The sequence below is a fragment of the Micromys minutus genome (genome assembly GCF_963924665.1).
Source record: "Micromys minutus genome assembly, chromosome: 26".
NCBI lineage: Eukaryota > Metazoa > Chordata > Mammalia > Rodentia > Muridae > Micromys > Micromys minutus.
In genome coordinates, this window is record NC_137961.1 from 24,552,989 (window position 1) to 24,566,995 (window position 14,007).

A 14,007-nucleotide genomic window follows, 5' to 3' on the forward strand; every position below is an offset into this window, starting at 1 on the left:
TCCTCTTCCATATCACCACCTTGGCTGCCTCTCATTGAGAGTTTTGAGAAAATTCAAGGAAGAAATACATTTCCTTTTTAGCCATTTTAATTTGCTCCATGTTTTTAACATTTAAAATGGACTTCCCCCTAACACTTAGTGTGCTTAGCAGAAACTCATTGAATTTCTTAGAATATATGAAGCTTAAGTACTGGTCTGATAGTTAATTGTTGACCTTTTTACTGTATTGTCCTACAGTTATCTCATTATAATAGTACAGAGTTTCAGAGGGAACTTGATGAAGTCTCAGGTTAAGAAGAGAAATAAACCCACTGCAGTAAGCAGAGGGCTGTCCTTGGTGAGGCTTCAGAAGATTGGCCTGTTGAGACCAGTTTAAAACACAAACAGTGAAAGCACACAGTAAACTGAAATTTTGCCTGGAGAGTTGCATGGGATCAAGAGGCATTACTACAGTGTCAGAGAGGAGTGTACTGTGCCTGCCCACGGTCTTTCTTATTCCCACTCCTCTCCATTGTCCAACACTGTGTGGTACTTAGTCAGCCTGATGGCTCTGAGACACAAAATCTACCATATTGATCTCCAGTGTGTGTACCTTCTCCCCACACTGTCTTTCCCAGCAGGACTTTGAGAGTTTCTGTTCCCTCTTCACTTATGGGCCTTTGACCCGGGGTGTGCCCTCTACTGGGAATATCCTGTTCCGATCAGTGTCTGGATTCCTCCAGTCCCTAACCCAGATTAGCTCAGCTATTATATTTCTGTAGCACTTGTATTTTCCCTGTAACAACAGGAACTCTTACCAACATTTGGGTTCTTGGCCATGTTGCATTCACTATTTTCAGTTCTTTACACCAATTATATTGAGTAAAGATATAAACTAAGAAATGTGCCCACCAGGTAGAACTCTAGGTACAAGACCAGCCAGGGCTAAACAGAGAAACCCTGTCTCAAAAAACAAAACAAAAAACAAGAGAAGAGATATGCCTAAGATTTTACAGATTACAGCTGCAGAAAGAGAGACTTAAGTAGGTTAAGTAAGTAATGTGGTTCTTTTTACGCTTTGTTTATTGTTTGCTTGTTTGAGGCAAAGCCTCACTATGTCTCCCTGGCTAGCCTGGAACTCTCTGTTGATCACAGAGGTCTACCTGACTCTGCCTTCCAACCCCTGGGATTAAGGGTATACACTATTGCATAGGTCAAGAATGTGGTCTTATCTGTGTATATCTATTACCATTGGCATCTGTGTCTTTTATTTTATGTGTTTGGGTGTTTTGCCTCTACACATGTCTGTGCACCACACACTTGTGTACCTGGTACCTGTGGAGGCCAGAAGAGGATATCACGTTACCTGGAACTGGGGTTATAGAGGGTTGTGAGCTGCCATGTGGGTGCTGACATATTAAATTATGACATCTGCTTCTTATACTTGCTTCAGTCAGAAAACAGGAACTGGAGATGTTTTCCTGGCTGCTCTCTCTCTCTCTAAAACCTTGCTTAGTATTGTGCCTGGATGGTGCTTAGGGAGACCCCTGTGATCATTCCCATGGTTACCACTAAATAATAGGCAATAAAGCTGCTAACTGGGCTGCTGTGTGCTCTGTCTCACTTCGCTATCAGGACACCTCACTGTGGCGGGCACTTCTGTCTTGGTAATGAGGAAGTCAGACCGAGAAGTCGACTAATTTCTCTAGTGACACTGTCTAGTTAGTGACAGGACCGGAGCCCAAGCAGCCGAGTATTGGGAGCATGGCCCCTGCCTTTTATCCTAAACTACTTCCAGGACAATAAAGATTTCCTCTATGCAGTTTGGATTATTCTTTCAAGATGATCTTAGTGGTGTTTGGTCCTAATTTATGTTATAGGCTTAACATGAATGTTTTTAAGGAGTTAAATTTGTGTGGGCTAAGCATGGTAGCACATGTCTTTAATCCTGGCATGAAAGAGCAGAGGCAGGCAAGCCTCTGAGTTCAAGGCCGCTTAACTTATACATACATAGCAAGTTCCAGGCTGGCCAGAGCTGAGAGGATTGCTCAGTTGTGAAGCTCTTGCCTGGCATAAACTCTTGGGTTTAGTCCCTAAAGCTATAAAATGCAGCCAAAATCAGCAGGCCTGAAATTGGCTAGATTAAAGGTTATTCTAATTAGTCACCTGTTCATTAAAACAGATCCTGAAGTTCAAAATAGTGTTTCATAAATTCACAGGTGACCTTGTTAGAGCTTTGTTTGTTTGTTTTGGTTTTTTTGAGACAGGTCCTTTACATAGCCCTGGCTGTCCTATGTCTCACTATGCGTACCAGGTTAGCCTCAAACTCAGAGATCCCACCTCTTCCTCTTGAGGGCTGGGAGTAAAGGCATGAGCCACCATGCCCAGTTCAGCTTGTTGGATGTCATCCTGAAGTTCATAATTTATTATTAGTCATTTATTATGTGTTCTTTACTATACCAAACACATAGTGATAGAAATGGATATCTTATTGTATATGATAGGTTTATATCTCCCTGGTAGTCCTGTTCTACAGAAGTCCTGCTTCCATCCTTATGAGTAGCCATTGTTGTTAGACTCCCAGTTACCTTTAAATCAGAGCAAGTTGGTTCTCATTTACTTAGATTTTGAAATGGGTATCAGAGAAGTATTTATTGAATAATTGTGGGCAGTTAAGTAGGACTTTAGATACGTTTCCAATAAGATCACAAGATTCTTTTTTCTGAAAAGTATTGTCAACTTACAGAATCAACTAAGTCATGACAGAAAACATTTAAGAAAATGGTCATCTGAAGAAGAGAAGTCTGTTGTTCCATCCCCGAAGAATGAAAACTTGGAAGGCAGCCCGTTTGCCGGCACCCTCAGCACCGAGGCATCGCTGAACGAAAGCCCCACTGACGGCAGCGAGAGAGATGGTAGCCTAGAGAGCAGTGTGGATGCTGACAGCGAGGCTTCTGAACCTGAGGACGCTTCCAAGCAGTCAGCGCCGCTGCGGCCCAGTGGTGCCTCCCGCGCGCAAGTGGAACAGCACCCACACTTCCCACTGGCAAGTGAATTGCCACACACCAAGGAGACGCGTGGTGGTGATGAGGATTTGGCAGAAGCGATTGCTGAACTTCATTTGAGCGGCACTGTAACTGGAAATAGAGATTTTCACAGGGAAAAACAGCCACTAAATGTCCCAAATAATTTGTGTTTTTCAGAGGGGAATCATACGAAGTTTCACAGTGCCCAAAATGCTTTTCAGACTCTTTCTCAGAGTTATGTAACTACTTCTAAGGAATGCTCAGTCCAGTCCTGTCTCTACCAGTTCACATCCATGGAGTTGTTAATGGGCAACAATAAGCTGCTCTGCGAGGACTGTACTGAGAAGAAACGGAAGTGCCAAAAAGAAACCAGTTCTGCAGGTAAACATCTCACTCGCCCGCCATCTGTGTTACTGATAGATTGAAGGTTAACTCGCGGTTTATAGTTCCTTAATGGGTGACCCCAAGTTCCTGGGTGCCTTGAGCCTCTTGGCACAGGCCTTGTCTTACTTGGGTCTCTGAATTCAGGACACTGGCTGGGCGAGTAGATTCCCAGGAGAAACTGCAGTATACGGAGAGCAAGAAGTACTCTTCTCTGTCTTGAAACTGCAAACCCGTGCAATCAGATTTGAGGGATCTAGCTATTTAAAGCCTTTCTGAAATATCTCGAAAACTTATGGTCGAATTGCTAGTAGGATTTGAGATTACTGGTCTCTACAAGTCCCCTCTGTTTCTTGTAAGTCCAATATAAAGTGTGTTCAAACATGAGGCCATAAAAGTTCTGATCCTCAGGCCTAGGTAAAAGCCAAGACATGTCTGAAATCCTAGCAGATGCATCTTGTGGTCTATGTAGTGAGCTCCAGTACAGCCTGGGCTACATGGTGAGGACCTATCATAAAAAACAAAGCAAACAAACAAAAAAACAAGTGAAAAAGTGATTATGAAAGCTGGCTGCCTACTGTCAACTTCTGGCCTCTACATGCATGTGTACAAAGTGCATTAACCCCTCCCATACACACCTATACACCCCATATATATACCACACACACACACACACACACACACACACCCTCTCAAGCATATATTTTAAAAAGTTTCTTTGACTTTTTTTAAAACATGGTTTAGCAGGTGTGGTGAGTCACACTTTTAGTCATGAAACATGGAGGCAGAGGCAGGTGGATCTCTGAATTTGAGACCAGCCTGGTCTACAGAGTGACCTTCAGGACAGCTGGGTCACACAGAGAAATCTTGATCCCCTTACAAACACCCCAAAACTATGATGCAGTTGTTTATAAATCGCTTTTATATAAATGCCTACTATCTTATAAGTAATATAGTCAATGAAATTTCCCAAGAGAGCATGTTGTATTTTATGCAGAAAAGAAAGCAGGGGGAGTCTATACTAATGCCAGGAAGCAACTGCTCATATCTGCTGTTCCAGCGATCCTGATCCTTCACCTTAAAAGGTTCCACCAGGTAAGGGACCATTTTGCAACACTATAATCAGTTTCGTGATGTGTTCTAGAGTCTTTGAGAAACTGTTAAGCATTAGAAAGTGTTTCCTGGAATTAAAAAAATGAAAAATGATGTGCGACGTCTTGCCGTGGGCGAGGGAGAGAGCTTGACAAACACTGAACAATTTAAGTGCTAGGAACCTAAGTGATGTCTCTGAGTGGTGTGTGGTCACACCTATGTCTCAATGGAAACTAAATGTTAGTAGGAAGAATCACAAGGAGCAAAAAGGCAAAGCCTACACAGCTTTCGAGCTCACATGACCTGGCTGACGGTGTTTGAGCAGGCAGCGCTGACTAGAGACTAGGCAAAGGAAGGAGGGAGGCCTGACATCCAAGACTTCAATGGGACGAAACTCAGATGCTTTTAGTGTTAAAGAAAAGATGGCCTTTCTGTAACTATTTGTGACTTTAACCTTGTATCTTGTTCAATGGAATTTTCTTTTTCTTTTCTTTTTGGTGTTTGATTTTTGGTTTGAACCTAAGGTTTTCTGTTTGCTGGGCAGGTGCTCTGCCACTGACATCTCTTGCCCTGTTTTTCTTTTTCTTTTTAGATTTGGGGCAGGGTCTTGGGAAGTTGTCCAAGCTGGTCTAAAATTTTCTGTGTTGCTTGGAAAGGTCTTGACATCATAATCTTGCTCAGGCCTCCTAAGCAGCTGGATTAAAGACCTTTCTAAAGACTTGTGCCACCATCCCTGACTGCTCTTTTTTTAAAATAACATTTTAATTTCTCCGGAAGAAGAAATAAATATGGATCTCTTTTAAAAGAGTTTTTTGTTTGTTTGTTTTGTACTTTAAAATAAAATTAGTAATTGAGGGCTAGGAAAATAGCTCAGATTAGTTGGTAAAGTGGTTAATAAAGCATTGTGAGTTCAAGTACAGCCAGAAATATATAGTGAGACCTTAAATAACAACAAAAACCCAAACCAAAGCAAACATAAAAGTTCATGATTCTTCATAACCAATTTTTTGGGAACGTGGTACCTCGTCTGGATGCCTGGTGAAGGCACACCTCCAGCAACTATGAACATGGAAGGGCATGCCGGATGCAGAAACTAATTTGTTTTGTATTTGGTACTTGTGTCCTTGTTATGTACAACTCAAAACAATAACAAAACAAACAAGGAAACAAAAAAACAGTTGTGAACTTTAAGGGAACTATTTATGAATACTTCAGTCCCTTCTTGTTCTGAAGCTTAATGTAACCTCAACAAAGCCATAGGCTTGTTCCCAGTGGTTGCAAATGATGGAGACAAGTTCCTAAGTAACACCTAACTTTATTTCTTAGTAACTCTGAAGTTATGCTTTTCTATAGTAACTTTATATTTCAGAACCACACACAATAGATATCTTTGTCATAGACAAACCAAATGTCTGAATTTTGTAACTATGCAGACAACTCTTAAAGTCTGGTAAGAAAAGTGTTGGCTACAATAGTGGAGTGCTCTAGAAAAGGGAATACAAATTTGTGTAAAGTAGGCCTACCAAATAGGCCCATCCTTTCAAGAAAATTCGATATGAAAATGAGATTTTTTTTTGTAATTGTGCAATTTAGCACGGTTACAGAACAGAACTGTTTGAGGCTAAAGGAAGACCTATACATGTACATATGCCAACAGCAGAAGTTGGCATTGGTAACACTACCTAGGAAGTCAGGTGATGTATACCAGGTGATGTTGTCAGTGAAGCATTATTTTTTTAAGAAATGTAGTTCCCTAATTAATCTCACTTCTAAGAACTCGCTGCACTGTAATAGAGGTATACCCAGCATAGCCATTTCTTTTACAGATGAAACCAGATGGAGGATTTAGCATCTAGTGTATTGGGCATCTGATTTACATTTTAATGACTAGGGGAGAATAAATGGTAAATGACTACATATATCATGTTGGATGCTGTCTTAGAATTATCTCTACAGGAGGATTCATCCTCTAGGCTTTGTAGAAGCTTTTCTATTGTGGACTAGTTTCTACACACTCTCAGTGTGACTGGGATGAGCACACCAGTCTGAGAGATCTCATTGCTCATACTGGATACTTAAATCACCTGATGAAAAAGGAGGCAAAGAAATGGGATGTAGGTTGGATAGTTGTTCCCATGTGTGATCTTGTAGTCTCATGTCAGCTCTCACGTGAACCTTCATGGTCCTCTGGGGCCTGGGGAGATGGCTTAGCTGATAAAGAGCCTGGCGTGGAAGCACTTGAGTTTGGTTCTAGGTTAAAAACAAAACAAAAACCTGGTCGTGGTTTATGCTTTAAATGTTATGTGAAGGAGGCAGCCACACGCTGGTCAGCCAGCAGAGTCTGACTGTGGAGCTGTAGGCCAGGGGTAGACTCCGTCTCAGGAAACAGAGCACTGGTTCCTGCGGAATGGAACCTAAGCAGTGACACCAGACATTGTCTCCTAGGCTCCATGTATACACGAACATCCCCAGTAAATGCACACGTCTGCACACGTGAGCACCCACATGAAGGAGCACATACACGTGTACACAGATCATGTGGACAATATTAGTTAATTGGTGTACTGTGGCTAAAATGGTTTTTTAAAGGAAACTCAGAAATCACATGTGAGGGACACAGTGAAATTGTGTGACTGGTACGCAGAGATATCAAGAAGGCCCTGCATGAAAGGTGGCATCTGATTTGTCTGTGTGCACAGTTCACACTTAAGTGTCTTCTCACACTCCATCAGCGTGCTTGCACTAACAGTGGGTCTGTTTACAAGTTTTAACCTTTCTTTTTATCACTGTGTGTGTGTGTGTGTGTGTGTGTGTGTGTGTGTGTGTGTGTAACTTTTTAGAGTTTGCACTCTCTTTTCACCATGGACTTTAGGTATCAAGCTTGAGTTTTTAGGCTTGCATTGCTCCCTGCTGAACCATCTCGTAGCCCTCAGTTAATTTTCATTACCCAAGGGTATGGAAAGTAAAAAAAGAAAAATCAGTAGAAATTTCTTAAAATCATAAAAGTTCATTCGGCAGATTTCAAGTCCTCAAAGTCTTTCGTAAGAAGTGAATGCCACTGAAGTTTGGGAATGAGAGATAGCTGGTAAGATCTGTGTGCCCGCTCTCTGCAGTGACGTAGATGAGGTTGCCTGCTTTCGAGTTCACTTTTAACAAGTCATTGAGTCAGCCATCCTTAACCCTCTGTTGAGTACATTTCCATGACAGTATTTGCCAGTGAATTAGTTATTAGCACATTAAGTTTATTTATTTTTTATTAATTATTGTAAAGACCACAGAGGAGGTAATTGATCTATGAAAATGTCTTTTAGAATTCTTCTTTTGGTTTTAATTAACATATACTTTAAACTAAATTCGTACTAAAATTTTTCTTTATTTTGTCTTTTTAAGGCTGGCTTGAGTCTTCGTAAAGTAAACAGACATGTGGACTTTCCACTTACCCTTGACTTAGCACCGTTCTGTGCTGCTACCTGTAAGGTATGAGATTTTAATAGGTTTAATTAACTTGCAAGTGACATACTTAAAATCATACTGTTTAAACTTCTGTTCTTGAATGAGTAATTGTGGCATATTAACACATCAGATGTGACTTTTGTTCTTTGGAAGATGAGTAAGGTATTAGGCCTAGATTCCAGCCATCAAAGTTGCCAGTTAGTTATTAACTGATGATATGTTGGCTTTGTGCCTTTCTGTTCCTCTGAGGAGCCAAATAGTGATCTGTAGTTTTAGCATTTGTGAAGGTCTGTGTCTTTTGCAAATAAACACACTACTGAGTTGTGTTTTTTTTTATGCCATTTCACAAATACTGATAGTCATGTAGTTGTCAGCTGAATGCAATAGGTCTAAATTGTTAATGCCTTACTAATAAGGTTCATAATTACTTGTAAGTACTTACATGCAAGACTTGTGCAGGTAAAACTGATGAACATTTTATTGAAGAAGGTAGATTTAGGGAAATGAGCATCATATACAGGATTACTGGCCTGAAGTCAGTTTTGTGGTGTCATAAGTCAGTTAGTTACTGAACTGAATCTAGTGCACTGACTAAGAGGTGCAGCTTTCTGGTGAACCTAATTCATTTGGTGTGAAATACCAGCTCTGTCAGCTACTAATATTCAGTACTAACATTCATTACTCTTAGGAGTAACATGCAGCAAATAAGAAGGAGGTTTTATAAGCTTGGTGTTTAGTTTGAAAGTACCTATTCTGAAGAATTTCCAACATACTTAAAAATAGAACAGTGCAGCAAACTTCCATCATCGTCAGCCAGTCTTGTCCCCTCCCCCACCCACCTGCTTGTCTATGTTGTCCTCTGGAACTATTTTGAAGAAGGTATCATTTCGTTGTAGGTGTCTAAAATACAATAATTACTGTGTGTTCCTTTCCTGTTTCTGTGCTGTGTGTTTTTGAGACGAGATGGTACCCAGACTGGTCCTGAACTCACGAGCCCTCAACCTCAGGCACGCAAGTGCTGGGATATCGGCTTGTACGACTCTACCCACCATGTCCTTTCTTTCTTGGTGTGTGTGGGTGGCAACTGAACTCAAGTCATTGCACATGCACCGGGCTGGACGTTCCTGGCCTTTCTCCAATTTTAACCCAACCACAGTGCCGTTGAATATTTCCTTTATACCTTTAGTGTTCACATTTCCTGTAGTCTCACACATATGATTTTAAAGTGAATTAGCATTCAGTTCATTTTCAAATCAATACAGTAATTAAAATGGATTATATGCGAGTAAATAGCTAATGCTTATGCTATTTTAATGTATGGTTCCTCTTCCTTCTTTTGGAACCCTCTTGTGTTTTGCTGTAGTTGGTCATCATTGTTGTCTGCGTGAGACAGCTGTAAGGAGAGAGGACTGGGCACATTTGGGTTTGGTGGTCCCCTCTCCGTTGTGCTTTTGTAATGCCGTCCCACAGAGGACTTTCTATTCACAAGCACAGAAGATCTCAATAAGGTTTAAGAATATATTTCTCCGGGCTGGAGAGGTGGCTCAGTGGTTAGAGCACCGGCTGCTCTTCCGGAGGTCCTGAGTTCAAATCCCAGCAACCACATGGTGGCTCACAACCACCTGTAATGGGACCTGATGCCCTCTTCTGGTGTGTCTGAAGACAGCGACAGTGTACTCACATATATAAATAAATAAATTTCTCTTGTGTTTTCCTATCTGTCACGAGCTGTTTCACTAAGTGTCCCCTTCTTTCTTTATTTGAAAGAACATAAGTGTGGGGGAGAAGGTTCTTTATGGTCTGTACGGCATTGTGGAGCACAGCGGCTCCATGAGAGGAGGCCACTACACTGCGTACGTGAAGGTGAGAGTGCCCTCCAGGAAGCTGTCCGAGTGCATCACCGGGAAGAAGACTGCGCCCGGTACGCCATCTGTCCTCCTCAGTACACCTCAGCTGCAAAGTCAAACACTGGGTCTGACTTTTACAAAAGGAGCTCCAGATAGATTCATTTTATTAGTCTTAAGTCTGCTTAGATAATATTCAAGTATCTTAATAATCACAAAGTAATATCCTTTTAGGCAATATAAATGGACAAGTAATTTTTTTAAGTTATTTCAGAGGGGTGATAGATTTTTTAGTTGTTTTTTTTTTTTTTGCTTTTGTTTTTATAAAAGCAGTGTGTGTGTGTGTGTGTGTGTGTGTGTGTTTGTGTGTGTGTGTGTTTGTATGTGTTTGTGTGTGTGTGTGTGTGTGTGTTTGTGTGTGTGTGTGTGTGTGTGTGTGTGTGCGCTCGAGCGTGCATGCGTACATGTGCACTGTATGTACGTGTGCGCCTGTGTTTGGCTGGCACAGAACAGTTCCGTATACTCAGTTCTCTCTTTCCACCTTTGTGTGTGTTCTGGGGAGTGAGCACCTTTCCTTGCCTCGCCATCTCTCCAGTCTCTCTGCCCTTCTTTTTGGGGAGAATGAATATTTCTCTGGGAAATTAAGTATTATAAGGCTAATATTCCACTAGGTATTTAAATTAAAACTTTATTAACTGGAAGTGATTATGAATACAATTAGGGATATTGGATCTTAGAATTAAATGTAGCTCATAATAAATGTGTCACTCTTACAGTTTAGAGGAGATAAGCACACTAACTGTAAAACTGTACTCTTTGTTCTGCTAGGTTTGAAAGAAGCTGATAGTGAGCTGGGAAGCCACTGGGTTCATGTCAGCGACACTTACGTGCAGGTGGTTCCAGAGTCAAGAGCGCTGAGTGCACAAGCTTATCTCCTTTTTTATGAAAGAATTTTATAATTATCTGTCCATTGTTGTTTACGTGTTTTTATTTTAGTGCTGTATGGTAACCATGATATGCACTGTGCCTTTGTAGTGTTCAGGAGTACTGCATCCTTCCAGTGTTATTTAACGTTTTCATGTGGAGAATCCGGTAAGGAAAATTAACTAACATGACAGACAGCTGTGGTGCCCGCCGTTAATTCCAGCACCTGGGAGCCTAAGGCAGGCAGATCTCTGTGACAAACCTTGTCTTCAAAAATAAAACAAAAAAAAATAATTAATGCTTTCAATTTTGTATTCTTAAATGTAAAAACATGTTTTATGTTAATTGTCATGTCCATGGAGATTGCCACTCCCCACAAAAAAGTAAATCAATCAAATGTTGATGGTAGTCATCATTACAGTCAGAGATGATGTTATGGTAGATCTTTAGTATACTATTTCCTAGTATATACATGTAGTATATATGTGTAACACAACCTTCCCGAATGGATGCACTATGTCTCGTGCTACAATTCACTGACGTTTTGTTTGAGCCTTTTACGACTTGGCCTGTTTTGAACCATTCTTCACATGTCTATGTGCCTGTCATTTTCCTCGTAAGCACGGATGTACATCTATAACTGTGAAGGAAAATCACCCATCCTTGCGCCACCCCAATTAAAATCATCTCAGGGCTTTGCCGTGGTATGCGTGTGTACGTTAGTCTATGAAAAGAGTTCCTAGAACAGTCTGAACTAGTGCCTAATGTAACATAATTATTTTTTCATATTTTATGGGACTCAGTAGTGTAAAAAGGAGCCATTGTGATTTTGGTAGTGTGAGTTTACAAGTAATGAATTGATTCATTTATTGCTTTGAGTATTTGAAGGTATTTAAACATTTCATAAACTAATCATTTGCAGTCTTTTAAAGATAATTTGCAAGGGACTGGTTAAGGCCAAAATAAAAATACAGAGAATTGTAACACATTGAAGAGCATATAGAAGTTGGTGGTCCATATAGGTACATAGGGTACTTCAAAGTTTAAGGATGTCTTTGAACTGCAAACTACCAGATTATATTTATAAGTGGTAGAAATCATATTCTTATAATTAACAGCAAATATAATACTTTTTTACTTCTATACATTAATAAATGTTAAACATGGTTTTGTCTTCATGGGCATTATTTTCCAATTCAGCTGGATAGCTGGGGGTGCAGTTCAGTGCAGAGCACTTATCTGGCCTGTGCAAGGTCCTGGCTCCGTTCCCAGCAACACAAATAAAATATCCAGGTGGGTCTGGCTTTTACTCCAATGGGGCACAGAGCTGCTACTTCTGTTCCCCTTAAATAAGTAGTAACACAGGATAGTTTCTTCTTCTAGAATCCAAAGGGTTGAACTGTGAACACTTAGCCTGAGAAATATGACTACCAAGACTTTATATAACCACTGAAGTGGCTCACTCACTGATACACAGTACTGAATCAAAACCTAAGGGAACAGGTTCGGTGTCTTGGTCATCAGTGCCTGTGTTTGATTCAGTGGGCAAGTGACGGAGAGGCTGTAAACTTTACCGACCTTTAACCAGGATTGAATCTTGACGTGTTAACATAAAGTCACCAGCGTCACCTCTTGATATGTGGCTGGCTGAAACTGATTTGTCTAATGGAGAAATGTTAACATGTGAAGAGTTCAAGTTGGCCTCTCAGTCATAGCAGTTGCCCCACCAAATAAATGTAAATAGTTAACCTTTTTTTTTTCCTCTCTCCTAGAAAAGCTACTGTTATACAACCTAGGCAGTTTCCAATACCCGGCATATGACGGTATTTTATCACCCATGAAAACAGAAAAACCTGCCAAGTAATTGTGGTGCATGCCTTTAGATTCAACACTTGGGAGGCAGAGGCAGGTGGATTTGAGTTCAAGGGCAGCCTGGTCCACAGAGTGAGTTCCAGGACAGCCAAGGCTACACAGAGAAACCTGTCTCAAAAAACTTGAAAAAAAATCTATATGATTTTTATACATTATTCTAGTAGTGACAAGCAAATAAAATGTTCATTTATTACTTAGTGCTGAGGAGATTCTGAAATGTATTTTTTTAATGACCTAAAGTTTGAGTGTTTGTTCTTTTCTTGCCATCTAAAAATGGAGGAAAATGGTTTGATTTTGATACCTAGGGATTTCTTATCAAGCTTATGTAATAGATAAAAATCACAGAAGTCTACACTTAAATTTTCGTTTTCATTTGAAGTTTTCCAAAGTGTGTTTGTAGAAATTTTAAATTGTGAGGCTACTGTATTAACAGTAGACTCCAGCGCACCTCAGGAAGCAGCGCATATAAGCAGGGATGTTTACAGATCAACACTTAGTGCTTTGGCACAGCGCGTTTCAAAGGTAAGAGAGGGACGCTGTTATCTAGAAACTGGTTTACAGGGTAGCTCTACTCCTAATGCTCCCCTGGCTTCCCCATGTTTAAAACGAGAAAGCTTTGTTGATGTGTCAATTATGTGAATATTTGTAACGCACACAAATATACATCTGTATTTATGATTTGTTGTCTGATGTTTATGTTTATGTAGATGGTCATTGCAAGGAGATGATTATTGCATCGGCTCAGAGTCATAGATCAACAGAGCTCTTTTACCATACCTAATAGTTCTTAGCTTGCATGTGTGATTAATTTGTGATTCTATGCAGTAGTTGAGTAAAATTTCCTGAAGATTTAGCTGTGCAATGTCACCGCACATCGGCTTTTTGTAGTACAAAATAACATCCTGCCTACTTTCATGAACTTTATACTCAGCTTATTTTTCTGCATGACATCTGGTCAAATAAACCTAAACCAAATATATGCAATAAAATCAAGCTTTCAGATAGCATCCATTGCATTGTTGGAGAAATGATTTCTGTATTAAAATGGTTTGGTTCATGTAGAAATCATCAATTCAAATGTGTTTAAAAGATGATTATTTTCAGGTGTCAATAATAAATTCATGGTATCATTCCTTCTCTTTTATCCAATTTTACAGTATTTTAAAAATATCTATGTAATTTATTGAGCATTATTTGGTCATTGCTGTAAACACAAACATCATAATAAATATTGAATTCTTATGTTAACAGATTAGGTCTGGAGTTTTTGCATTATACATTATTGACAGACTGTTAATAAACATTGTCTTCATGTCTATTTTAGTCCCCTGGTTTGCTATAAACAAAATATAATTTGAGGAGCTTATAAGAACAAAAGTTTATTTTCTATACTTTTAGAGGTCAGGAAGCTCAAGACAGAGACAACCAGACCCATT

General features: G+C 40.0%; 1 protein-coding gene across 3 annotated transcripts in view; it reads left to right on the forward strand.

Annotated features, from left to right (window-relative positions):
• Positions 1 to 13,775, forward strand: part of USP45 (ubiquitin specific peptidase 45) — a 57,637-nt gene extending 43,862 nt beyond the window's left edge. For all 3 annotated transcript variants that reach the window (XM_080938807.1, XM_080938808.1, XM_080938809.1), the window contains 5 exons: positions 2,726 to 3,386; positions 4,384 to 4,481; positions 7,869 to 7,955; positions 9,699 to 9,852; positions 10,604 to 13,775. In XM_080938807.1, the coding sequence (XP_080794933.1) occupies positions 2,726 to 3,386; positions 4,384 to 4,481; positions 7,869 to 7,955; positions 9,699 to 9,852; positions 10,604 to 10,734 (1,131 nt within the window). In that variant the 3' untranslated portion in view covers positions 10,735 to 13,775. The remainder of the gene's footprint in view (positions 1 to 2,725; positions 3,387 to 4,383; positions 4,482 to 7,868; positions 7,956 to 9,698; positions 9,853 to 10,603) is intronic.
• The last annotated feature ends 232 nt before the right edge of the window (positions 13,776 to 14,007 follow it).